Source organism: Portunus trituberculatus, chromosome 44 (assembly GCF_017591435.1).
Source record: "Portunus trituberculatus isolate SZX2019 chromosome 44, ASM1759143v1, whole genome shotgun sequence".
Taxonomy (NCBI): domain Eukaryota; kingdom Metazoa; phylum Arthropoda; class Malacostraca; order Decapoda; family Portunidae; genus Portunus; species Portunus trituberculatus.
Window position 1 is genome coordinate 29,921,088 of NC_059298.1, and position 19,929 is coordinate 29,941,016.

Sequence of the window (19,929 nt, forward strand, 5' to 3'; positions counted from 1 at the left end):
TTGCGATGTTAGCAGCGGGGGGGAAAAGGTGGGGGTGGGGGGACTTGCGGAGGGTTTACGGGAAGAGAGCTGAGAAGTACGGCATCCTGTAGCAAAAAAGCGATGATACAGAGAGTGGTACAGACTCTTCTCTTGAAACTGACGAAGAAGGCAGTGGTGGTGGTGGTGGAGGAGAACGGAAAGGAGGAAAAGAAGCAGGAGAAGGAGAACAATGTGAAAGTGAACATATCTGAGCGGTGTGAAGTCCTCGAGGAGTGTGGTATGTACTGTATAGAAAGACGCTAATGTTGTGAGCTTAACTGTGTGGCTTTGATGTAATGGGGTAGAAGTAAGTTAGCACGCTGAGGCAGGATGATGATAGTGATGGTGTGTGTGTGTGTGTGTGTGTGTGTGTGTGTGATTCACCTCGGTTTCCTGCTGGTCACCCAGCCAGTCTTCCCCATTACGGAACGAGCTCAGACCTTATAGACCGATCTTCGGTTAGGACTGAGACCACAACACACTCCACACACCGGGAAAGCGAGGCCACAACCCCTCGAGTTACATCCCGTACCTATTTACTGCTAGGTGAACAGGGGCCACACATTAAGAGGCTTGCCCATTTGCCTCACCGCCTCCGGGACTTGAACCCTGACCCTCTCGAGTGTGAGTCGAGCGTGCTAACCGCTACAATACGCGGTGTGTGTGTGTGTGTGTGTGTGTGTGTGTGTGTGTGTGTGTGTGTGTGTGTGTGTCGCTTCATGGGTTCTCTTGACTCCATTTACTAAACATTGTGGCCCAGAATAGATTAGATGCATGTACAATATGTTCGTGGGTTTATATTGCACAGAATATTACACTAGGCTCGAGTCAACCCTTCATTACTGGGACTCATTTCTACCTTGTGATTTGTGTATAATTAGACCATTTTATTTTTGACATGAGGAGTCCACGGAGGTCAGAAGATTAATGGCCACCAAAGTTTTCTCTATTTTAATCCCACAAGTAAATATTGAAGCTGTATAAAGTCACCAAATAGTAAGCACAATGAATATGGAAACGCGTCATGGTACGTAAGGAATTAAATATACTGCTTGTCATCTCTCTCTCTCTCTCTCTCTCTCTCTCTCTCTCTCTCTCTCTCTCTCTCTCTCTCTCTATCTATCTATCTATCTATCTATCTATCTATCTATCTATCTATCTATCTCTCTCTCTCTCTCTCTCTCTCTCTCTCTCTCTCTCTCTCTCTCTCTCTCTCTCTCTCTCTCTCTCTCTCTCTCTCTCTCTCTCTCTCTCTCTCTCTCTCTCTCTCTCTCTCTCTTTCCTCAATTTAAGTCTGTGTTGTTGAATGGAAGGTGAAGAGAAGCGAGTGTACAGCTGATGTACTTAACACAAGTAATCTTATATTTTTCTTAACTCCTTCAGTACTGGGATGCTTTTTGTTTCACCATGAGTATTTGGGTAGAATAGACGATTTTATTGACGTTATGAACGGTCTATGGATGTCAGAAGATTAATGGCCAGAGTCTTCAATGTTTTAATCGCCCCTCCCCCACATAAGTTTCTGAAGCTGTATAACATCATCAAATAGTAAGCAGAGTGAATACGAAAAAGCGTCATGGTACTGAAGGGTTTAACTCACTTTTTCTTTTGCTTCCGGTCTGATAAATGCAAGGTTGACACACTCCATAGTATTTCTTGCTACTCTTCTTCTTTTTTCTATACTTTTCATTCAGTGTTGGTGAAATGCGAAGCAGCAGGGGAAGAGAGGTCAACTGAACACTGAGGCGCGGAGACACAGCTGGTACTTTGTCTTTTTGCTTTTTTAGGTGAAATTTTATCCTTTAACAAAACCCCTTTCTTTTTCTTTTATCTTCCCGGCCGGATAAATGTAAAGTTAACCCCTTGAGTACATTGACGCATTTTCTTATTCATTCTGGTTACTATTTCGTGATTTTATACAGCTTCAGAAACTTGTGTAAGGGTTTGAAATAGTGAAGACTGTGGCCATTAATCTTCTGACCTCCATAGACCCTTCCTAATATCAATAAAATGGTCTGATCGTACACAAATCTTAAGGTAAGAAATGTGTCCCAGTATTGAAATAAAGCTCTAACTCTAAGCTAATCCATATGTACTAGTCAGAATGCATTGAATAAAGACAATAAATCTCAATGAAAGAGTATAACAACAATCATCTGGACATATTGGAATACAAAAGCAAAGCCAAACATATAAAGGTAACAGTGAACTCCATAAAAATCCTCTGTCAATATCTAGAGGCAAGAATTAAACTTTTGCATTGGTACACTGAGGAATTTGCGCCCGTGTTCAGAAACGCTTTCCCCTCTCACTACGACAATTTTCCACTGCCACACAGACAACTAACCGGGTTACCTAGACAGTTTCTCCTTTTAATAAACTAGAAATCTTGCCATTCTATCACCAGAACTATGAAAATACTCTTAAAAAACGCGAGTGTCTTCAACTGAAACCTTTGGAAAGCGTTTCAGAATACGGGCCTTGTTGATGTGAATTTGTATAGCCACCAAGTCACTTTATTTAGATAGATCGCGTGTGTTTATGCAGAAGACCAAGTAGTGAGGAACATACAACACTGTGACCATGCAGCTTTCTCGACAACGCCTCTTTATAGCTATACTGTCCAGAAATAAGAAGCTAAAGCGTTAAGTGTGATTTAAGACAGAGTAAAGACATTATACGCTAAGATGATCGGCTCACGTGGAGGTTGAGGAGTGGAAAAGAGAGGGAGAGGGAGAGAAGGCAACACAGGTTATGATGTAAGAGTGTCCGGCTCCAGGTAAGATAGACGATGCGTAAAGAGGTTTGTCGACTTGAGAGAGAGAGAGAGAGAGAGAGAGAGAGAGAGAGAGAGAGAGAGAGATAATACCGTGCATGTGTGTGTAATTCACCTCCTCCTCGGTCGCCTGCTGGTCACTCAGCCAGTCTTCCCCATTACGGAGCGAGCTCAGAGCTCATAGACCGATCTTCGGGTAGGACTGAGACCACAACACACTCCACACACCGGGAAAGCGAGGCCACAACCCCTCGAGTTACATCCCGTACCTATTCACTGCTAGGTGAACAGGGGCTACACATTAAGAGGCTTTCCCATTTGCCTCGCCGCGCCGGGACTCGAACCCGGGCCTCTCGATTGGGAGTCGCGCGTGCTAACCACTACACTACGCGGTGTGTGTGTGTGTGTGTGTGTGTGTGTGTGTGTGTGTGTGTGTGTGTGTGTGTTGCTGAGCACGTCTTCCCGCCTCGTACGTGGCTTCATTCAGGGTAACGCTTCTTGGCTTGCATAACAGGCACTCACTCACCAACCTACATATCGAGCTCGTGTCCCGTCTCCATAATAGACAGATAAGTGAACCGGACCCCATGGTTGACTACAGTAATGAACCTTGTATGAATGAAGTACTAAATAGCGTACTATATTATATTACCTGCAAGACGCCTAGACGCTTAGAATGTCCTACAAGCATTATCTCTAACTCGAGCCTGGAGTTCCTAACCTCTTCAGTACTGGGACATATTTTTACTATGAGTTTTGGATATAATTAGACAGTTTTATTTACATTACGAGGGGTCTGTGGAGGTCAGAAGATTGAAAGCCAGAATCTTCACTATCTTAATTCCCACATAAGTTTCTGAGGCTGTATAAAATCACCAAATAGTGAGCAGAATTCATGTGAAAATGCGTCCTTGTACTGAAGGGTATTAATCAATATTCTTTGTAGTATCTGTAGTTTAAGCTTTCCTGGAACTTACGTGGTACAGGCTGGTAATGAAGAAAGGTTAAGAAATGCTATATACAGGTATTCTTTCCTCATGCCGACGCCTGTCTTAAAACGCGTGTAATTTTCCTCGACGTAGGAGTAATATAGAACCAGAATGTGTAGTCACGGTCTCCAGAATAGAAGTGTATCCAAGAGCCGTTGTAATTAACGTGACTGGGATTTCTAGCACTCACTCCGTTACTCTTTTAATTGAGTGGAAAACGGTAAACGCGAAAATAAAACAAATATACCGGGTAAGAGACGATTTTTTTTTCTAATGTAACCCCTGATAACGACAACAGTAAATGAATATAGATAAAGAAAACTGACATTCCATCGTTACTCTACAAGAACCATTACAACAATGACGAAACGAATAACTCACTCATGCATCACCACTTTCACAACTGTCACTATTTTAACAAAAGGCCAGATTTTACCAAGACCACAGCCGCTTCCACAATGAACGCTCTCTTGTAACCTTAACCCCTTCAGTACCATGACGCGTTTCCATATTCATTTTGCTTACTATTTGGTGGTTTCATACAGCTTCAGAAACTTATGTGTGGGTTGAAATAGTGTAGACTGTAGCCATTAACCTTCTGACTTCCATAGACCATTGGTAATGTCAATGAAATTATCTAATCATACACAGAACTCAAGGTAAAAATGTGTTCCAGTATTGAAGGGATTAATTATAATTTCTTGTAATAGAAGTAAATAACAATGATGCAGCCAGAAGTAAATGAATTGATAAGAAGAGGAAAGACTTGATATATGAGTAAAACCCCATTGTCCCACCATACTAAGAAGTGTTATGAAGAATTGTTATGTCACACGGGAGAGGAATGTGAACACCTCCATTTCCGGAGCTGAATAACTAAATCAGTGGGATATAAAACAAAATATAAGCGAGATAATATTTTTTTTTTTCGAGGAAGCACTAAAGAGAATTAAAGCTTCTCATACCGTGCACTCACTCAAAAGTTATCGAACGTGGCTCACTGAAGGGTATACATGTGTGAATGATTCCTTCGTGGTTGGCCTGCCTGCCTGCCTGCCATGTGACGCACCATATATAGAAGAAGAAAACATTATAGAACAATTACTTTTTTGACAATTAAAGGATACAAGAGAAGAAGGAAATAGTGTATGAAATGTGGACAGAGTATATTAAAAAAGATAAGAAACAGCATCAGGGAAGCGCTGATGCATAGGGTAAACTTCCCGATCTACACCTAACCTGACCCGAGCTGACCACAAGGCATATGACGCTGGAAAAGAATGCACATCGTTACACTAATCACTTATGCTTCAAGGTATCGTGCTCCAATACAACCAGCAACCCGCCACGCACTCCCTAACTTGTAAAACAAAACACGCCTCGTTCATATGTCTCAGAATGCACGAATTTCTGATTGTGGTAGAACTTAGGCCCGTATTCATAAATTCTTTGTTCTCTCACGACGATCACTTCCAAAGGCTCTAGTTGAAGATACTCATATCTTTAAGGGTATTTTTATGGTTCTGGTGATGGATTAGCAAGATTTTTAGTTAAGCATAAGGAGAAACTGTCCTGAAAACCCGGTTAGTTGTCTATAGGGACTTGAAAAATTGTCGTTGTGAGAGAACAAGGTGTTTCTGAATATGGTCGTTAATCAAACTGTTATTAGCATTGTTTTTTTTTTTTTTTTGTCTCCATTGTTGCTGTTATTTAGATACTCTGTTCATGTTAATTTTTGGTACATATTTATTCACTATTGAGACCACGCTACTCTTTACAAAGACAGTAACATTACCACCACCACAACCACCACCATAACCAGTAGTACTAGTAGTAGTAATAGTAGTAGTAGTAGTAGAAGTAGTAGTAGTAGTAGTAGTAGTAGTAGTAGCAGCAGCAGCAGCAGCAGCAGCAGTAGCAGCAGCAGTAGTAGCAGTAGTAGTAGTAGTAGTAGTAGTAGTAGTAGTAGTAGTAGTAGTAGTAGTAGCAGTAGTAGTAGTAGTAGCAGCAGTAGTAGTAGCAGCAGTAGTAGTAGTAGTAGTAGTAGTAGTGGTGGTGGTAGAAGCAGCAGTAATAGTAGAAAATATAAGGAAAGATTTTACCTGCACCACGCCCATCACCACCACCAGTAGTAGTAGTAGTAGTAGTAGTAGTAGTAGTAGTAGTAGTAGTAGAAGACGAAGAAGAAAAAGATAAAAAGAAAACACTTCACCATCACCACTACAAATACCACCACCATCGCCACCACCACCACCACCACCACCACCGCTCTTCATCATGGCCTATATACAAACACTGCAGGTCAATCCTAATACTAGCCAATACCAACAACTCGCGTAGCTAACCTACCTAGGTCTTGCAAAACTAAAGCTCGTATTCTCAAACACTTCTGTGCTTCACCTTCACTGTTTAAAAAGGCTTTATTTCAATTGACACGAGTTTTTAATGCGTTTTCACCGCTCCAGAGGTAGAATGACAAGATTTCTGCATTAGCAACTGAAGAAACACTATTGAAAACCCGGTTAATCATATTTGTGGCCTTGGAAAATAGTCGTAGCGAGAGACCAAAGTGTTTCTGAATACGAGGCTAAGGCACTATCCTCTGAACATGAACAAGGTGTACTACAAGTAAATGCCTTCCATGTGTAGCCAATCATTGCGTCCCTTACCAAGCCTCACTCTACTACAATAGTCAAGCTGCAGCCGTACCACTGAAGGGATTGATAGGTACACTCATACAGCACCATGTCCCCACCAGCCCAGCCATGGATTTGTGAGTTGTATGTGTGGAGGACTTACCCAGAAATCTTTATCGGATAATCTGGCGACGAGAGAGAGAGAGAGAGAGAGAGAGAGAGAGAGAGAGAGAGAGAGAGAGCTGATAGACTTAGACTCTTGATTAAGTAAACAAGTCAGACACACATCGTAAACCATTGTAAAGAGAGAGAGAGAGAGAGAGAGAGAGAGAGAGAGAGAGAGAGAGAGAGAGTGAATGAACTACATTTTATACATGTATTCAAGCATCGTACTAACCCTCTCACAGGCTCGCTCTCACTCACTCTCTCTCACTCACTTCATCTATTACTTATCTCGTTGCCTTGTTGCCCAACACTCTCTCTCTCTCTCTCTCTCTCTCTCTCTCTCTCTCTCTCTCTCTCTCTCTCTCTGCGGTAAGGCATGGGAAGGGGAATGACCTGCAGTTAAGAGAGAGAGAAAGGAGTAGGAGCAAAAAAGAAAGAAAATAAATGCATGAATGATAATAATGATAATAATAATAATAATGATAATAACAATAATAATAACAATAATAATAATAAAGAAGTAGAAGAAAAAGAAAGAAGGAGAATAAAGAGAAAAAGAAAAAGAAGAGTAGAGATTGAAAGTGAGATAAAAGCGAGTGAGAGAGGGATGAGTGAACAAGTGAGCAAAATGGGTCAAAGCTCTCTCTCTCTCTCTCTCTCTCTCTCTCTCTCTCTCTCTCTCGTCCGATATACCAACAGATGCATTTTTTCTATCTTTTCTTGTGTTGAAATTATTTGTTACATTACTTTTTTATTTTTATTTATTTATTTATTTATCTTTTTTCTTTTACTTTTTACGTCAGTCGTCATTGCTACTCCTCCTCCTCCTCCTCCTCCTCCTCCTCACTATAAGAACGTAAACATTTAATAGGTACAAGGTAGGAAAAGAAACAAGTGCAAGAAACAAACACTATAATAGTGAACGGGTCCCTCCTCCCGTCTCTCTCTCTCTCTCTCTCTCTCTCTCTCTCTCTCTCTCTCTCTCTCTCTCTCGTGAGTCTGGTCTGCCTTGAAGGGGTGACTCGCCAAGCAGGTCAGCAGACGGCTCTATTGATTTGTTTAGCAAGGGTCCGAGAGTTCCTTTTCCCGCCAAATTATCATCTCGAGAAGTTCGTCTATCTCTCACTTATCGTTCTTATCAGTCGCCGAGTATCTCATTCCCGCTTGACTGATAACATTGGTTGATAATAAGCTCGCTTGGTCAGGAGGTATGAGAAAATTATGTCAGGTGCCTCTGTTTATTGTGTCATGATTATTTTTTTCTTCTTTTTCTTATCTCTTGCTGCTGACTTTAAATGTCCATGCTCGCTGTTCGTTCAAGACGGGATTTAACCCATTCTATACCATGACGCGTTTCCATATTCATTCTGGTTACTTTTTAGCGATTTTATGCAGCTTCAGAAACATATATTGGGATTAAAATAGTAAAGACTGTAGCCATTTATCTTCTGACCTTCATAGACGCTTCATGTCAATAAGATGGTCTAATCGTACACAAATCTCAAGGTAAAGATGTGCCCCATTATTGAAAGGGTTAAAAGTGGATTGAAATAATTTGCTGCCGTATAAACTCATGTAGTAGTGAGTGTGTGTTTTGTCTGTATGCTGGTAAACTCTTGAACTCCCTGCCTGCTTCTGTATTTCCATCTTCTTACGACTTGATTTCTTTTAAGAGGGAGGTTTCAAGATATTTGTTTCTTAATTTTGGCTAATTCTTCATTATTCTTTAAGGGAACCAGCATTTCAAGTAAGCCTTTTTTCAATATTTTGTTGCCTTTGGCTGGTTTCCATCCTGCATTAAAAAAAATGAAAAACGGAGTGGGAAAAGCAGTGCATGGAGATTTCAGAGAATGTATTAAAGAACTGTGATACTCTTTTTTCATTTTTTTTTTTTTTTTTAGTTTACAGTATATTGGAAGGATGTTATATATATTAGGTGTTCTGTTCATCTATGCTATAAACAGGAGTCTTATTAGCTGTATATTCTTTGCAGCCGATTACCTTTACGTTTTGCCATTGAAATCTCGCGAAATCAAATCTTTCTTTTCCCTATTACTTCTACAAATAATCTAAGTCACATTATTAACGTTATTAATATTTCTAAGTGTTCTATGAAGCAACATTATTTTCTCTCCTGTCCCCCTTGTAACCTGCTATGGCACACATCCATTTTCTTCCCTTCTTCCTCTTCCTCCTCCTCCTCCTCCGCCTCCTCCTCCGAAAACTAAATCCTTTCTCTTTCTCCTACTTCTACAAAAATCCTTCGTCGTTTCACCATTCCTGTTATCACTGAGTATATGCTATAAAGCAACATCGTTCTGTGTCTGGCTCCTTGTATCCTGTTCTGACTTCTCCATTTTCCTTTTTCCTCGGGTTCCTTCTACGAAACCAAAATATCCTTGAACAAAACGAAAGTATTTGTCACATTCCTAGCATTCTTCCTGTTACTAAGTCTTATTTAACTCCCTTCAGTACCATGCTGCGTTTTCATATTCATTCTGGTTACTATTTGGTGATTTTTTGCAGCTTCAGAAACTTGTGTTGGGATTAAAATAGTAAAGACTTTGGCCATAAATGATTTGACCTAAATAGATCCTTCCTAATGCAAATAAAATAGTCTTATCACATCCAAAAATCATGGTAGAAATGCGTTTCAGTACTGAAGAGGTTAAAAAATCATCATTTTCTGTCCTGTCCCCCTTGTAACCTGCTATAGAACACATCCATTTTCTTCCCTTTCTCCTCTACTCGCCCCACTCTCCCACTTCTCACTCTCCCGCCGCCGCCTCAATTCCTCCCATTACTAGTCTCCTTTAAAACTACATAATTTTCTGTCTTGTCCCCCTTGTAACCTGTTATAGAACATCCATTTTCTTCCCTTCTACTCTCCCCACTCTCCCACACTGCCTCCTCTCACTCTCCCGCCACCGCCCGCCCGCCCGCCCGCCAGCAGTTCGCGCGCTTCAAGCTTGGAATCTGTTTTCCCGGCCTGCCTCTGTGTTGATGGTGACGTCACAGCCACAGCAGGACGGTGCCGCCATACTGGTGTTATTGTGGACTGTATCGTTATATCCCATGCCATCCGCGCCGTTTCTAGATGTTGAACGCTAAATACATGACATCGTACCACCTTAACTATCCAAACAGTGATTATCAGGGACGAGACTGTTGGGATGGCCGGTAAGTACAGCGGGGAATAGGCGCCAAGAGGACGGTCGGTGGTGGCTGGCCCGATCCTTCCTCTCATGACACTCGGAGGCTCTCTATCCCGCCGGCCTGCTTGTCCAAAAATACATAAATCCCGCCGGTCCAGTGTCATAGGAGTGTGGCTGCGAGGATTCACCGACCAGTAACTCCATAATGTCTGATTTTGCAGGCAATGGAGACATCCAATGGTGCTTCTCTCAAGTCAAAGGCACGCTCGACGATGACGTTAGTGAAGGTGAGTATTCATGTTTTATTTGTTATTTGGAGCTAGTAAGTCCTCTAGGTTGCCTTGTGTTGGGTAAGGGGCTCCCCGTCACCCTGCCGCCCTCAGTATGCCTGGGTTTGAATATCGGTTTGAAATCAGGTCATGGTTTCTAGTTAGTGGTAGTTCATTTTAATGTTTTCTTATCGTTTTCCCGGCTTTCCCGCCACTGTGACACCCCGTGTGGGTTCATGGTGGCTTGGGACGTGTGGTGACGCTAATGGCTTGCCAGGGTTGGGCTGGGTAGGGAATCAGGTCATGGTTGGTACTCAGTATTGGTAGTGTTCATGTTTTACTACGGTTTTCCCGCTGGCTAAACTCCTTGTCTCAAATTTGTGTGGCTTGGGTCCTGTGGTCACTCTGTTGGCTTGGTAGGGTTGGGCTGAGTTGGTCTGTACTAGAAATCAGGTCATGGTTGGTGTTCATTAAGAATATTAAGTGTTCCATTGGTCTTTTCCAGATTCTCACTCTCTTAGCTTGCCTTAACCCTTCGAGTACCATGATGCGTTTCCATATTCATTCTGCTTTACTATTTGGTGATTTTATATAGCTTCAGAGACTCATGTGGGAGATTAAAATGGTGAAGACTGTGGCCATTAATCTTCTGACCTCCATAGACCCTTCCTAATGCCGATAAAATGGTCCAATTGTACACAAATCTCAAGATAAAAAGGTGTTCTAATACTGAAGGGGTTTATGTTGGCTTAGACCCTGTGGTGTGTGGGATGCAAAGCAGGTGAAGGAGGCTAAGTGATCATTGGTTTAGGGATTTTAAGCTTGTATATTCAAGCACTTCTATGCCTTACCTCCACTATTTCAAAAGGCTTTATTTAAATTTACACCAGTTTTTTAAGGTGTTTTTATAGTTTTAGGTGCATAGTGACAAAATTTCTACATTATTGACTGGAAAAACACTCTTGAAAACCCCACTAATCATCTCTGTGGCACTTGAAAAATAGTCGTGGTGAGAGAGCAAAGCATCTTATGCTGTGCTTCTTGTGACTCAAGGCCCCAATGCACACACAGGTGTTTTGGCGACATCTTAGCTCAGGATGCAGTATTGAGTTCATGGAATTTAGCTAAATCCTTTCAGTACTGGGATGCATTTTTACCTTGAGTTTTGGGTATGATTAAAGAAATTAATTTACACTAGGAAGGGTCTGTGGAGGTCAGAAGATTAATGGCAAGAGTCTTTACTATTGTAATCCCCATATAAGTTTCTGAAGCCGTGTAGAATCATCAAATAATAAGCAGAATAAATATGAAAATGCATCGTGGTACTGAAGGGGGTTAATGGACTTAGTAAGGGAGGGAGTAGGTCGTGTCATCACCCTTGTTTACTCTTGGCCTTGGTATTATTTGAGAGTTATTTCCTCTCACATTCACAGCCAGGGTTATTATAGTGTTTAAAGAGTTTTCCAGGATGTCACACTCAGATTTGTGAGATGGTGATAAAAGTCACATCATCGTTAGTATCACTATTTTGTTATTATTATACCTCCATTTACAGTTCCTTATTTGTTTGGTGAAGTAGCATTTACCTCATTCCTCCGGTTAGCAATCATTCAGAAGGTTAATACCAATGCCAATGAGATTTTAGCCTTGATTTTTGCCACCTTTCCTTATTTCATTTACCTTATTACCTCTTTATGAGCAGCCTTCCACACCCCCACCCCCTGCATCATAGTTTCTCTGACTCGGCATCACACATGCAGATAGAAGGTTGATAGGAAATAATGATTGTTGGGAGTGTTGTATCTAGCTATTTTGTAACCATGACCACTTTCCCAACCAGCCTTCTTCTCTAGGCCTGGCAAGGGTCAGGGTCAGATGCCAACAACTGGGGGGAAAGCAAGTTGCGTTAACCTGGAGATGAGCTGCACACTTTGATATGGGTATTCCTTTCTTTACAAGCTTGCCTACACTATTTGTTTCTATTTATGTTCTAGAAAGGCTTGAAGATAGAAGTTTATGCTAGGATGATGAATATTTAGGGATATTGAAGAAATGGTCAGTAGTTACATTTTCCTTGCCCAAGCTTTCACTATTCATTGGTGGAAGGATGAATTAGGTTGAAGTTTAGGCCAGAGTAAATAGATCAGAACTCATGAAGAGAAAGCAGTATTCCTAGTATTACCCAGAAACACACACACACATACACACAGTTTGAGTGAGGAAGTGGTGTCAGCAACGAGTGTGCATAGTTTTAAAGAAAAATTGAGTAAGTGTAGATATGGAGACAGGGCCACACGAGCGTAAAGCCCAGGCCCTGTAAAACTACAACTAGGTAAATATACAAACACACACACACACACACACACACGATAGCTCAGTGGTTAGAGCGCTGGCTTCACAAGCCAGAGGACCGGGGTTCGATTCCCTGGCCGGGTGGAGATATTTGGGTGTGTCTCCTTTCACATGTAGCCCCTGTTCACCTAGCAGTGAGTAGGTACAGGATGTAAATCGAGGAGTTGTGACCTTGTTGTCCCGGTGTGTGGTGTGTGCCTGGTCTCAGGCCTATCCGAAGATCGGAAATAATAAGCTCTGAGCTCGTTCCGTAGGGTAACGTCTGGCTGTCTCGTCAGAGACTGCAGCAGATCAAACAGTGAAACATACACACACACACTTTACACACCGCGTAGTGTAGTGGTTAGCACTCTCGACTCACAATCGAGAGGGCCAGGTTCGAATCCCGGTAAGCAGCGAGGCAAATGGGCAAGTCTCTTAATGTGTGGCCCCTGTTCACTTAGCAGTAAATAGGTACAGGATGTAACTCGAGGGGTTGTGGCTTCGCTTTCCCGGTGTGTAGAGTGTGTTATGTGGTCTCAGTCCTACCTGAAGATCGGTCTATGAGCTGAGCTTGCTCCGTAATGGGGAAGACTGGCTGGGTGACCAGCAAGCAACTGAGGTGAATCACACACACACACACACACACACACACACACACACACACACACACACACACACACACACACACACACACACACCTGGTTTACTCACTTGGTTAGCAATCCTTAGCTCCCAAACCAGAAAAATACAACGAAGAGTAGGAAAAAGGTACGAGGAAAATGGGTACGCCAGTCAACTTTAGATGTAGATTACTGGATGATTGTAAGAAACTGTGAGTGGACTGGAATGTGTACCCATTGAAACAGCACTCGACAAGTATAGAATCTCATAAACAACTTCATTAGCTTGGATTAATTTATATTTCTCGTGTGTAATGATAAAAATTTGATTTCCATTGCTTCATAGAACTTCACCAGGCTTTCCTTCCTTGCAAAATATCCCGAGAAGTTGTTTTGTCTTGGCCTGATGCCTTGATGATGATGGCTGTGGTTTAAGTCTCAATTTTGTCTTGGTTTGGTGAAAGATGACGATGACTGGTTTAGATCTCAGTTTTGTCTTGGTCTGGTGCATAGATAATGATGGCTCTGGTATTGGATTCAGTTTTGTCTTGGCCTGGTGCATAGATGACGACAGCTGTGATGCAGGTCTCTCAGTTTTGTTTATGAGTATGTTGACCTTGATGGTAATAAAATTGTGTTGAGCACCAGGATTGTTTCATTACTGTAGTGGCTCTTGTTTCTGAATAAAGGTAGGTGGAGCAGCAGGGCTCAGGAAGGTGTGTGCCCAGGATCCAGGCTATGTAATGGTGCATAATGGTCACTCACTCCATTATGTTGATTTTTCTTCATCTCCAACATATCTTTCTGTCACTTGCTGACTCAGATAGGGAATGCTTGGTGTTCCGTTTATAAATTTTACTCAATCATTGGTCTTTTGAGTGTTAGATGTGTTTTGACTAGGATATCTTACGCTTTAACAATGACCCATATTCAGAAACACTGCTCTCTCACGATGACTATTTCCAAAGGCTCTGGTTTAAGATATTCGTGTTTTCAAGGGTATTTCTATGCTTCTGGTAATGGATTTGCAAGATTTTTAGTTGATTATAAATAGAAACTGTCTTGAGAACCCAGTTAGTTTATGGAGACTTGAAAGGTTGTCGTTTGAGGGAGCGAGGCGTCTTTAAATATGGCTGGTTGTGTGTCGTCATAGCTCTTCTCTTAAAGTATTGACAGGTCCACTATCCACTACCATATATATTCATGGACTTTCCTCTGTTAGTTTACTATTCATACTTTTAAATGAAATTGGCTCTTTTTTTTATTGTTTGAGTATGTACTAAAAGGATATTAAAAAGTGCCTTGTAGTTGTTCTTTTGTGAGTGGGTGCCATATAAGTGGTCTGGTGTTATTGTTTGATGTGTGTGTGTAGATTTGAAAGATTTGAGAACATAAGGTGTAGTATTTCACCATGTGTGTGGTTGCCTCAAGACCATCAATCTCCTGGTGTGACTGTATTGTGAGGAAAGCTGTAATGAACTTTGACCCACCAAAGAAAACACAGATTCCAAGGAGCTCACACCACCTGCATCCTTTCCCTGACTGTCCCTAAAGGCTGTGGTTTATTAACAGCAGCAACTCTTTCCTTAGGAGAACTAGGAGGCCGGGTGATTCTGTGATCACAGCATTTAGTTTGCAGCTCAGTGGTTGTTTTCCTCAGATTTCGTGAGAGATGTTTCTCTTATATCTTTGTATGATACAAGATTATTCTTGTTTTAAGGGGACTAAAGTTTAGGTGTGTAATTGGTCTCATTTTTCTTAGTGTTATTAGTTGCTCCAAAGAGTGACATGCTTCCAAGCAGTGTTCATCTACATTGATTTGCACACAACTCTATTGTCCCATTTCTGTAGTTTTGTGGAAATTCCGTGTCTGTAAAAGCCAAGTAAATTGTTCACATTTATGATGGACTATCATGTCAGTCAAATAAACTTTGATGGTAATGCTAACGTCACTAAGGATATTTAAACATTTAATCTTTTTTAGAATTGAACTTCACTCATTCAATTGATTTCAGTATATGAGAATAATTAGATGATATTAAGGGAGGACTTTCATTCTCTCTATACAATAAGTATACTTGCTCAAACTCCTTTAAGTTATTGAATGTTTACTATCTTGAGAACAGTGAGAAAATACTACTTGATGCACATGATGAGTATGAAGCACAAACAGAAATGTTTGTTATTTGGTGCTTGTCTCGTCTCGTCGTGTCTTGTCTTGTCTTGTCTTGGATCAATATTGTGTGTCAGATGAAAGACAAGAAGTGCTTCATGAAGTACAGAACACTTGAAAACTGTGAGCTGAATGAAATGTTGATTAATTCTGACATTGCAGCACATCAAGTAATGATCTGAAAGCTGCCAAAGTAAGGAATGTGTTTTTCACATTCTTAAACACCTCAGTAACCTGCTGATAGTATGCATATGGTCACTTACTGGCACCTACTACTTCAGGCAGACATTGTAATGGTGGTGATGGTGGAGAATACTGCAGAATGAGGGGTGTCAGTCACTGGAATTTGTAATATTGTGTTCCTTAGGTCCACCTTGGTACCTCAGCTCTTTCCTTGTGGCAGACACTGATTGGGAGGCATCAAGTTAAAAAGACTTGAAATTATGGGATATTTATGGATTTTTCCCTCCATTCTATTTGTTGAAATTAATTAGCCAGACAGACATATATAGGGAGATGGCACAGTATGATATAAACTACTAAGCACTCAGGGTTGTGGAGTGGTGGGGATTTTAGTGTTGGTGAGCCTTTTTTTTTTTTACTGGTGTTGCAATTAATTAACCCCTTGAGTACCATGATGCATGTCCATATTCATTCTGCTTACTATTTGGTGATTTTATACAACTTTAGAAACTCCTGTGGGGGATTAAAATAGTGAAGACTCTGGCCATTAGTTTTATGACCTCCATAGATCCTTCCTAATGTCACAAAAATGGTCTATGGTACACAAATCTCAAAGTATAAATGTGTCCCAGTACTGAAGGGTTTAATGTTGCAGTTGCCTTTGTATTGAAGTGAGCTTGAGTAACCTGTTGTGACCCTTGCAGCTGACATCATCTCATGTGTGGAGTTCAACCACGATGGGGACCTGCTGGCCACGGGGGACAAGGGCGGCCGGGTGGTCATCTTCCAGCGGGACCCCTCAGTGAGTGCCAGATTGACCCTTCTTTGTGAACAGTACCAGGGTGTCACCATCTCAATGGGTTGTAGTTTAACACCTAGATCAAGTGTAATTGTGTATTTTGTTTCCAGGCTTGGTGTGTGTGTGGCACTCCGCTTTCTACTGCTCTCCACTTGGACTTCATATCTTTAACTACCGTCCTTATTTCTCTCCCCCTCACATAATTTTCTATCCATCTCAATGTGCTTCCTTTTAAGCCACCCTTCTCCTCTAACTTCCACAGTAATCTTGCGTGTGGCACTTTGTCAAACGTGTGTGTGTGTGCGTGTGCGTGTGATTCAAAATAACTAAGATAATGTGAGTTTAGTGTCATGTAGGTAAATATTGACAGTATGAAGAGGGTTGGTAGCATTTCTATAAAGTTTAATGCATCCTGCCTCGTGTATCCAACAGCTTTCAGTTGTGTGTTTAGCAATGTGGAGATGTTAGGCAGGTTTTAAAGTGAGAGTTGTCTGGGGAAGTGTGGAAAATTTATTTCAGTGCAACTCTTCTTTTTGGAGGAGCTAACAGCATCTGAAACAAAGGCTTCATATCTGGCATTCCCACATTCATGAAATATGAGGGAATTAGTGGGATGGACACACTAGTTATGCCTCACCACGTGGTGCCAAAGTGAGGCTGAGTGAGGGATGCTGCTCAGCACACTCACAAAGATTAATACATGACAATGGAGGTCAGGAAATGCAGATGGTATTTATGCACATAGAGCCGCTGTGTAGTCCCTATTATCAACCTATTGACTAGAATTGTAGCCATGGTCCTTTTTACAGATGACTTGTTATCTTAAATCTTGCTGGCATGTTGAAGGTATACCACAGTGCATGACATTTCTTAGAACAAGTCAAATGGTATATTTAGTGATGTGCAGTTATAGGGATATACAATACCAGACTCTCCTGCTGTAGCTAAACCCTAAATAAATCTGATAGTTTGGCTTGGAGTAACAATTAATCCTTTTTTGTGTGACATGACATCAGTTAGTGCTACTATTCTGAAATTTTCCTGTTGGTTATGGCATGGAAACCTCTCTTCAAAGAGCTGCTGTTATTAATCATTGTTTCTTGCAAGGATAGATTAATTGATTGATTAGAAAAAAATGAGTAGATAAAAAGAAAGGATAGAAGCAAGAAATTTAAAAGATAACAATAAAAGAGGCATATATTATTTGTATGGTGCTGGGAAGTGCATGTCCAAACTACTGACAGGATAGAGTGGACATTTGTCAAGTGGTGAAGGTTTGCTGTGGTGTGCCTCAGGATGGACACCCGCACACTGCTTGCTTGCATCTCGTCACCATGTATAGTGAATGTTAGTTTGAGGTGTAGACAGACTATCTTTGTGGCCTCCTAGCACTGTATTGTAGCACTGGAGAGGTGATACATGTGTATGTGTTGCACTGGTGCATATAAGCAGCCAGGCAGAAATGTCAAGTACTGTAATATGACACTAGGCATTCCTACAAGCTTAATAGAAATTTGCTGACAACTTTGTTATAAGTCTAAGTTAGAGTCTCTATGGCTTGCTGGTGATCATAGCCTCTTCATCTCTTACTTATTCAGGCCTTCTTATCTCCCTTTATGTATCATTTATTTATTTGTTTTATTTTACTTTTTTCTAGTGAGAATTAATGGTGATATCTTGATCTCCACAGTCGAAAAACTGCCACCCTCGCCGGGGGGAGTACAATGTGTACAGCACCTTCCAGAGCCATGAGCCGGAGTTTGACTACCTTAAGTCTTTAGAAATTGAAGAAAAAATCAATAAAATAAGATGGCTCAAGAGGAAAAACCCTGCACACTTCTTACTCTCTACTAATGGTGAGTGGCACTTCCCTTTACTTCTTAGCCATACAAACTTATTAATAACTCCTTAAATGCTAGTATATATTATAATTCCAAACTGGACTAGTGAATCATTTGTTTAGTAAATATGGATGAAAGTCATTATTCGATATTTAGAGTGGACTCCCTAAATCTGGCTATGGAACATAAATAGAAGATGAAAAGCAAGCTGTGATTGAGGAGGGCATTTCATTAGAGAATGTCAACATACTGTGGTCTGTTTAGAAATTCACTCCTAATGGACAGGGACATTCCACACAGACTTCCCTCCCAGCTGGTCTTGTTTTGACAGCAACTAAAATAGGTAATTTTTCATCAGGACATTCTTAACTCTGCCGTGACTGTTTGCTCAAAATTTAATATTACTACACACCATTCTTTCCTCTACCATCTCCTGCAAACCTGAACTGTCTAGACTTGTGACATGGTGTGTCTTTGGTGAACTGATGATGCAAAGTAACTGAGCACTTACCAGGCTGTGTTTGGCTGGTTGTGTGCCATGTAGTGGCCTGGCTGGGGCCTTAGGTGGGGGCCTCAACTTCCTTTATTTGCTTCCCTCACCAGTGCTTCTTAGTCACATAAATGTCTAAATCTATCATTGAAGACATTAAAAGAAATTGTATTTCTGTTTGTCACTTATAACATGGTTGGGAGGATGTACATAAGCAGAACAGTGTACTGTTTTATTTTTCTCCAGTAAAATCTCTCTCAAGACTTGTTTTAATTGATTTGCATTCTTCCTCTTCACTAATGGAGTGAATGGGAGTCACTTTGTGCATCTTATCGTCAAGAGTTGTATAGAGATAAGAGGAATGTTGATGTGGAAATAATGGAGCTTTCCCACCCTTTTTATTTTTCCCCTTCCAAAATGTATTTCAGCCATAGTATTCTCTCTCTCTCTCTCTCTCTCTCTCTCTCTCTCTCTCTCTCTCTCTCTCTCTCTCTCTCTCTCTCTCTCTCTCTCTCTCTCCATTTAATCATCTATCATTGAATGACTTTTTATGAAGTTGTGAAATCGAATATTTTCCTTTCCAGATAAAACCATAAAGCTATGGAAAGTGTCAGAACGAGACAAACGAGCAGAAGGCTACAACCTGCGTGATGAGTCCGGCCAGATCAGGGACCCAACTTCACTTACTGCTTTACGGGTGAGTGTTCCTCTGTCCCAGACACACCAAAATGTCTCCTTCAGGCTGTCCAGGGATTGAAAGATTCCACAGTTGTAATATCTTGGTATTCCATATGACATTCTCTCTCTCTCTCTCTCTCTCTCTCTCTCTCTCTCTCTCTCTCTCTCTCTCTCTCTCTCTCTCTCTCTCTCTCTCTCTCTCTCTCTCTCTCTCTCTCTCTCTCTCTCTCTCTCTGTCAGCTAATGTTGGCAAGACCTTTAAATACCTTAAAGTATTGTGAGTTACTTTAATTTCCTTGTGGTCCAAAAATAGTGTTGAAGAAAATTACTTACTGTATTTCCCATTTCATGAGACACTACAAGTGGTAAGACGCACCCTATGATTAGCTAAGCAATTTTTGGAAAAAAAAGTTTTGAGGGTTTTACAACCTACCTGAGCATCAGTTCCAAGTCGGCGACTCTACAGCACCAATAACAGCATCAAAATATTGTTTTATTACAAAATATCAACAAATTTTAGAAAATAAATACTGCTAGAATAATTGTTACAAAATAACAAATTGTAGACATTTATTGATCCCCAAATCCTGCGAATTCATCGTTGCTGCTGTCACTTTCCGTAGTTGAATCTGGGTCATCTACATCAGCGCCACGGTCTTCATAGAGAAATTCATCCTCAGTTCCATCCATCGCATTGCTTATTCCACATTTCTTGAATGATCTGACTATAACTACTTCTTTCTTTAATTCCTCTTCTTGCTTCCTCCATTCTCTTATCATTTTTTCGTTTGGTGGTGGTC

At 41.1% G+C, this 19,929-nt stretch overlaps 1 protein-coding gene and 1 non-coding gene across 6 annotated transcripts in view; one reads left to right on the forward strand and one right to left on the reverse strand.

Moving 5' to 3' along the window:
• Positions 1-19,929, forward strand: part of LOC123519021 (protein phosphatase PP2A 55 kDa regulatory subunit) — a 53,386-nt gene that overhangs the window by 23,870 nt on the left and 9,587 nt on the right. For 3 of the 5 annotated variants that reach the window (XM_045280146.1, XM_045280147.1, XM_045280148.1), the window contains exons 2-5: positions 9,964-10,029; positions 16,026-16,123; positions 17,811-17,976; positions 19,036-19,148. In XM_045280146.1, coding sequence (XP_045136081.1) covers positions 9,964-10,029; positions 16,026-16,123; positions 17,811-17,976; positions 19,036-19,148 — 443 coding nt within the window. Of the gene's footprint in view, positions 1-87; positions 260-9,556; positions 9,768-9,963; positions 10,030-16,025; positions 16,124-17,810; positions 17,977-19,035; positions 19,149-19,929 lie in introns of those variants that run through there. The other 2 variants (XM_045280145.1, XM_045280149.1) reach the window with 2 other exon arrangements.
• On the reverse strand, positions 3,121-3,192 carry Trnag-ccc. The gene has a single exon. It is a non-coding gene; the product is annotated as a tRNA-Gly (tRNA).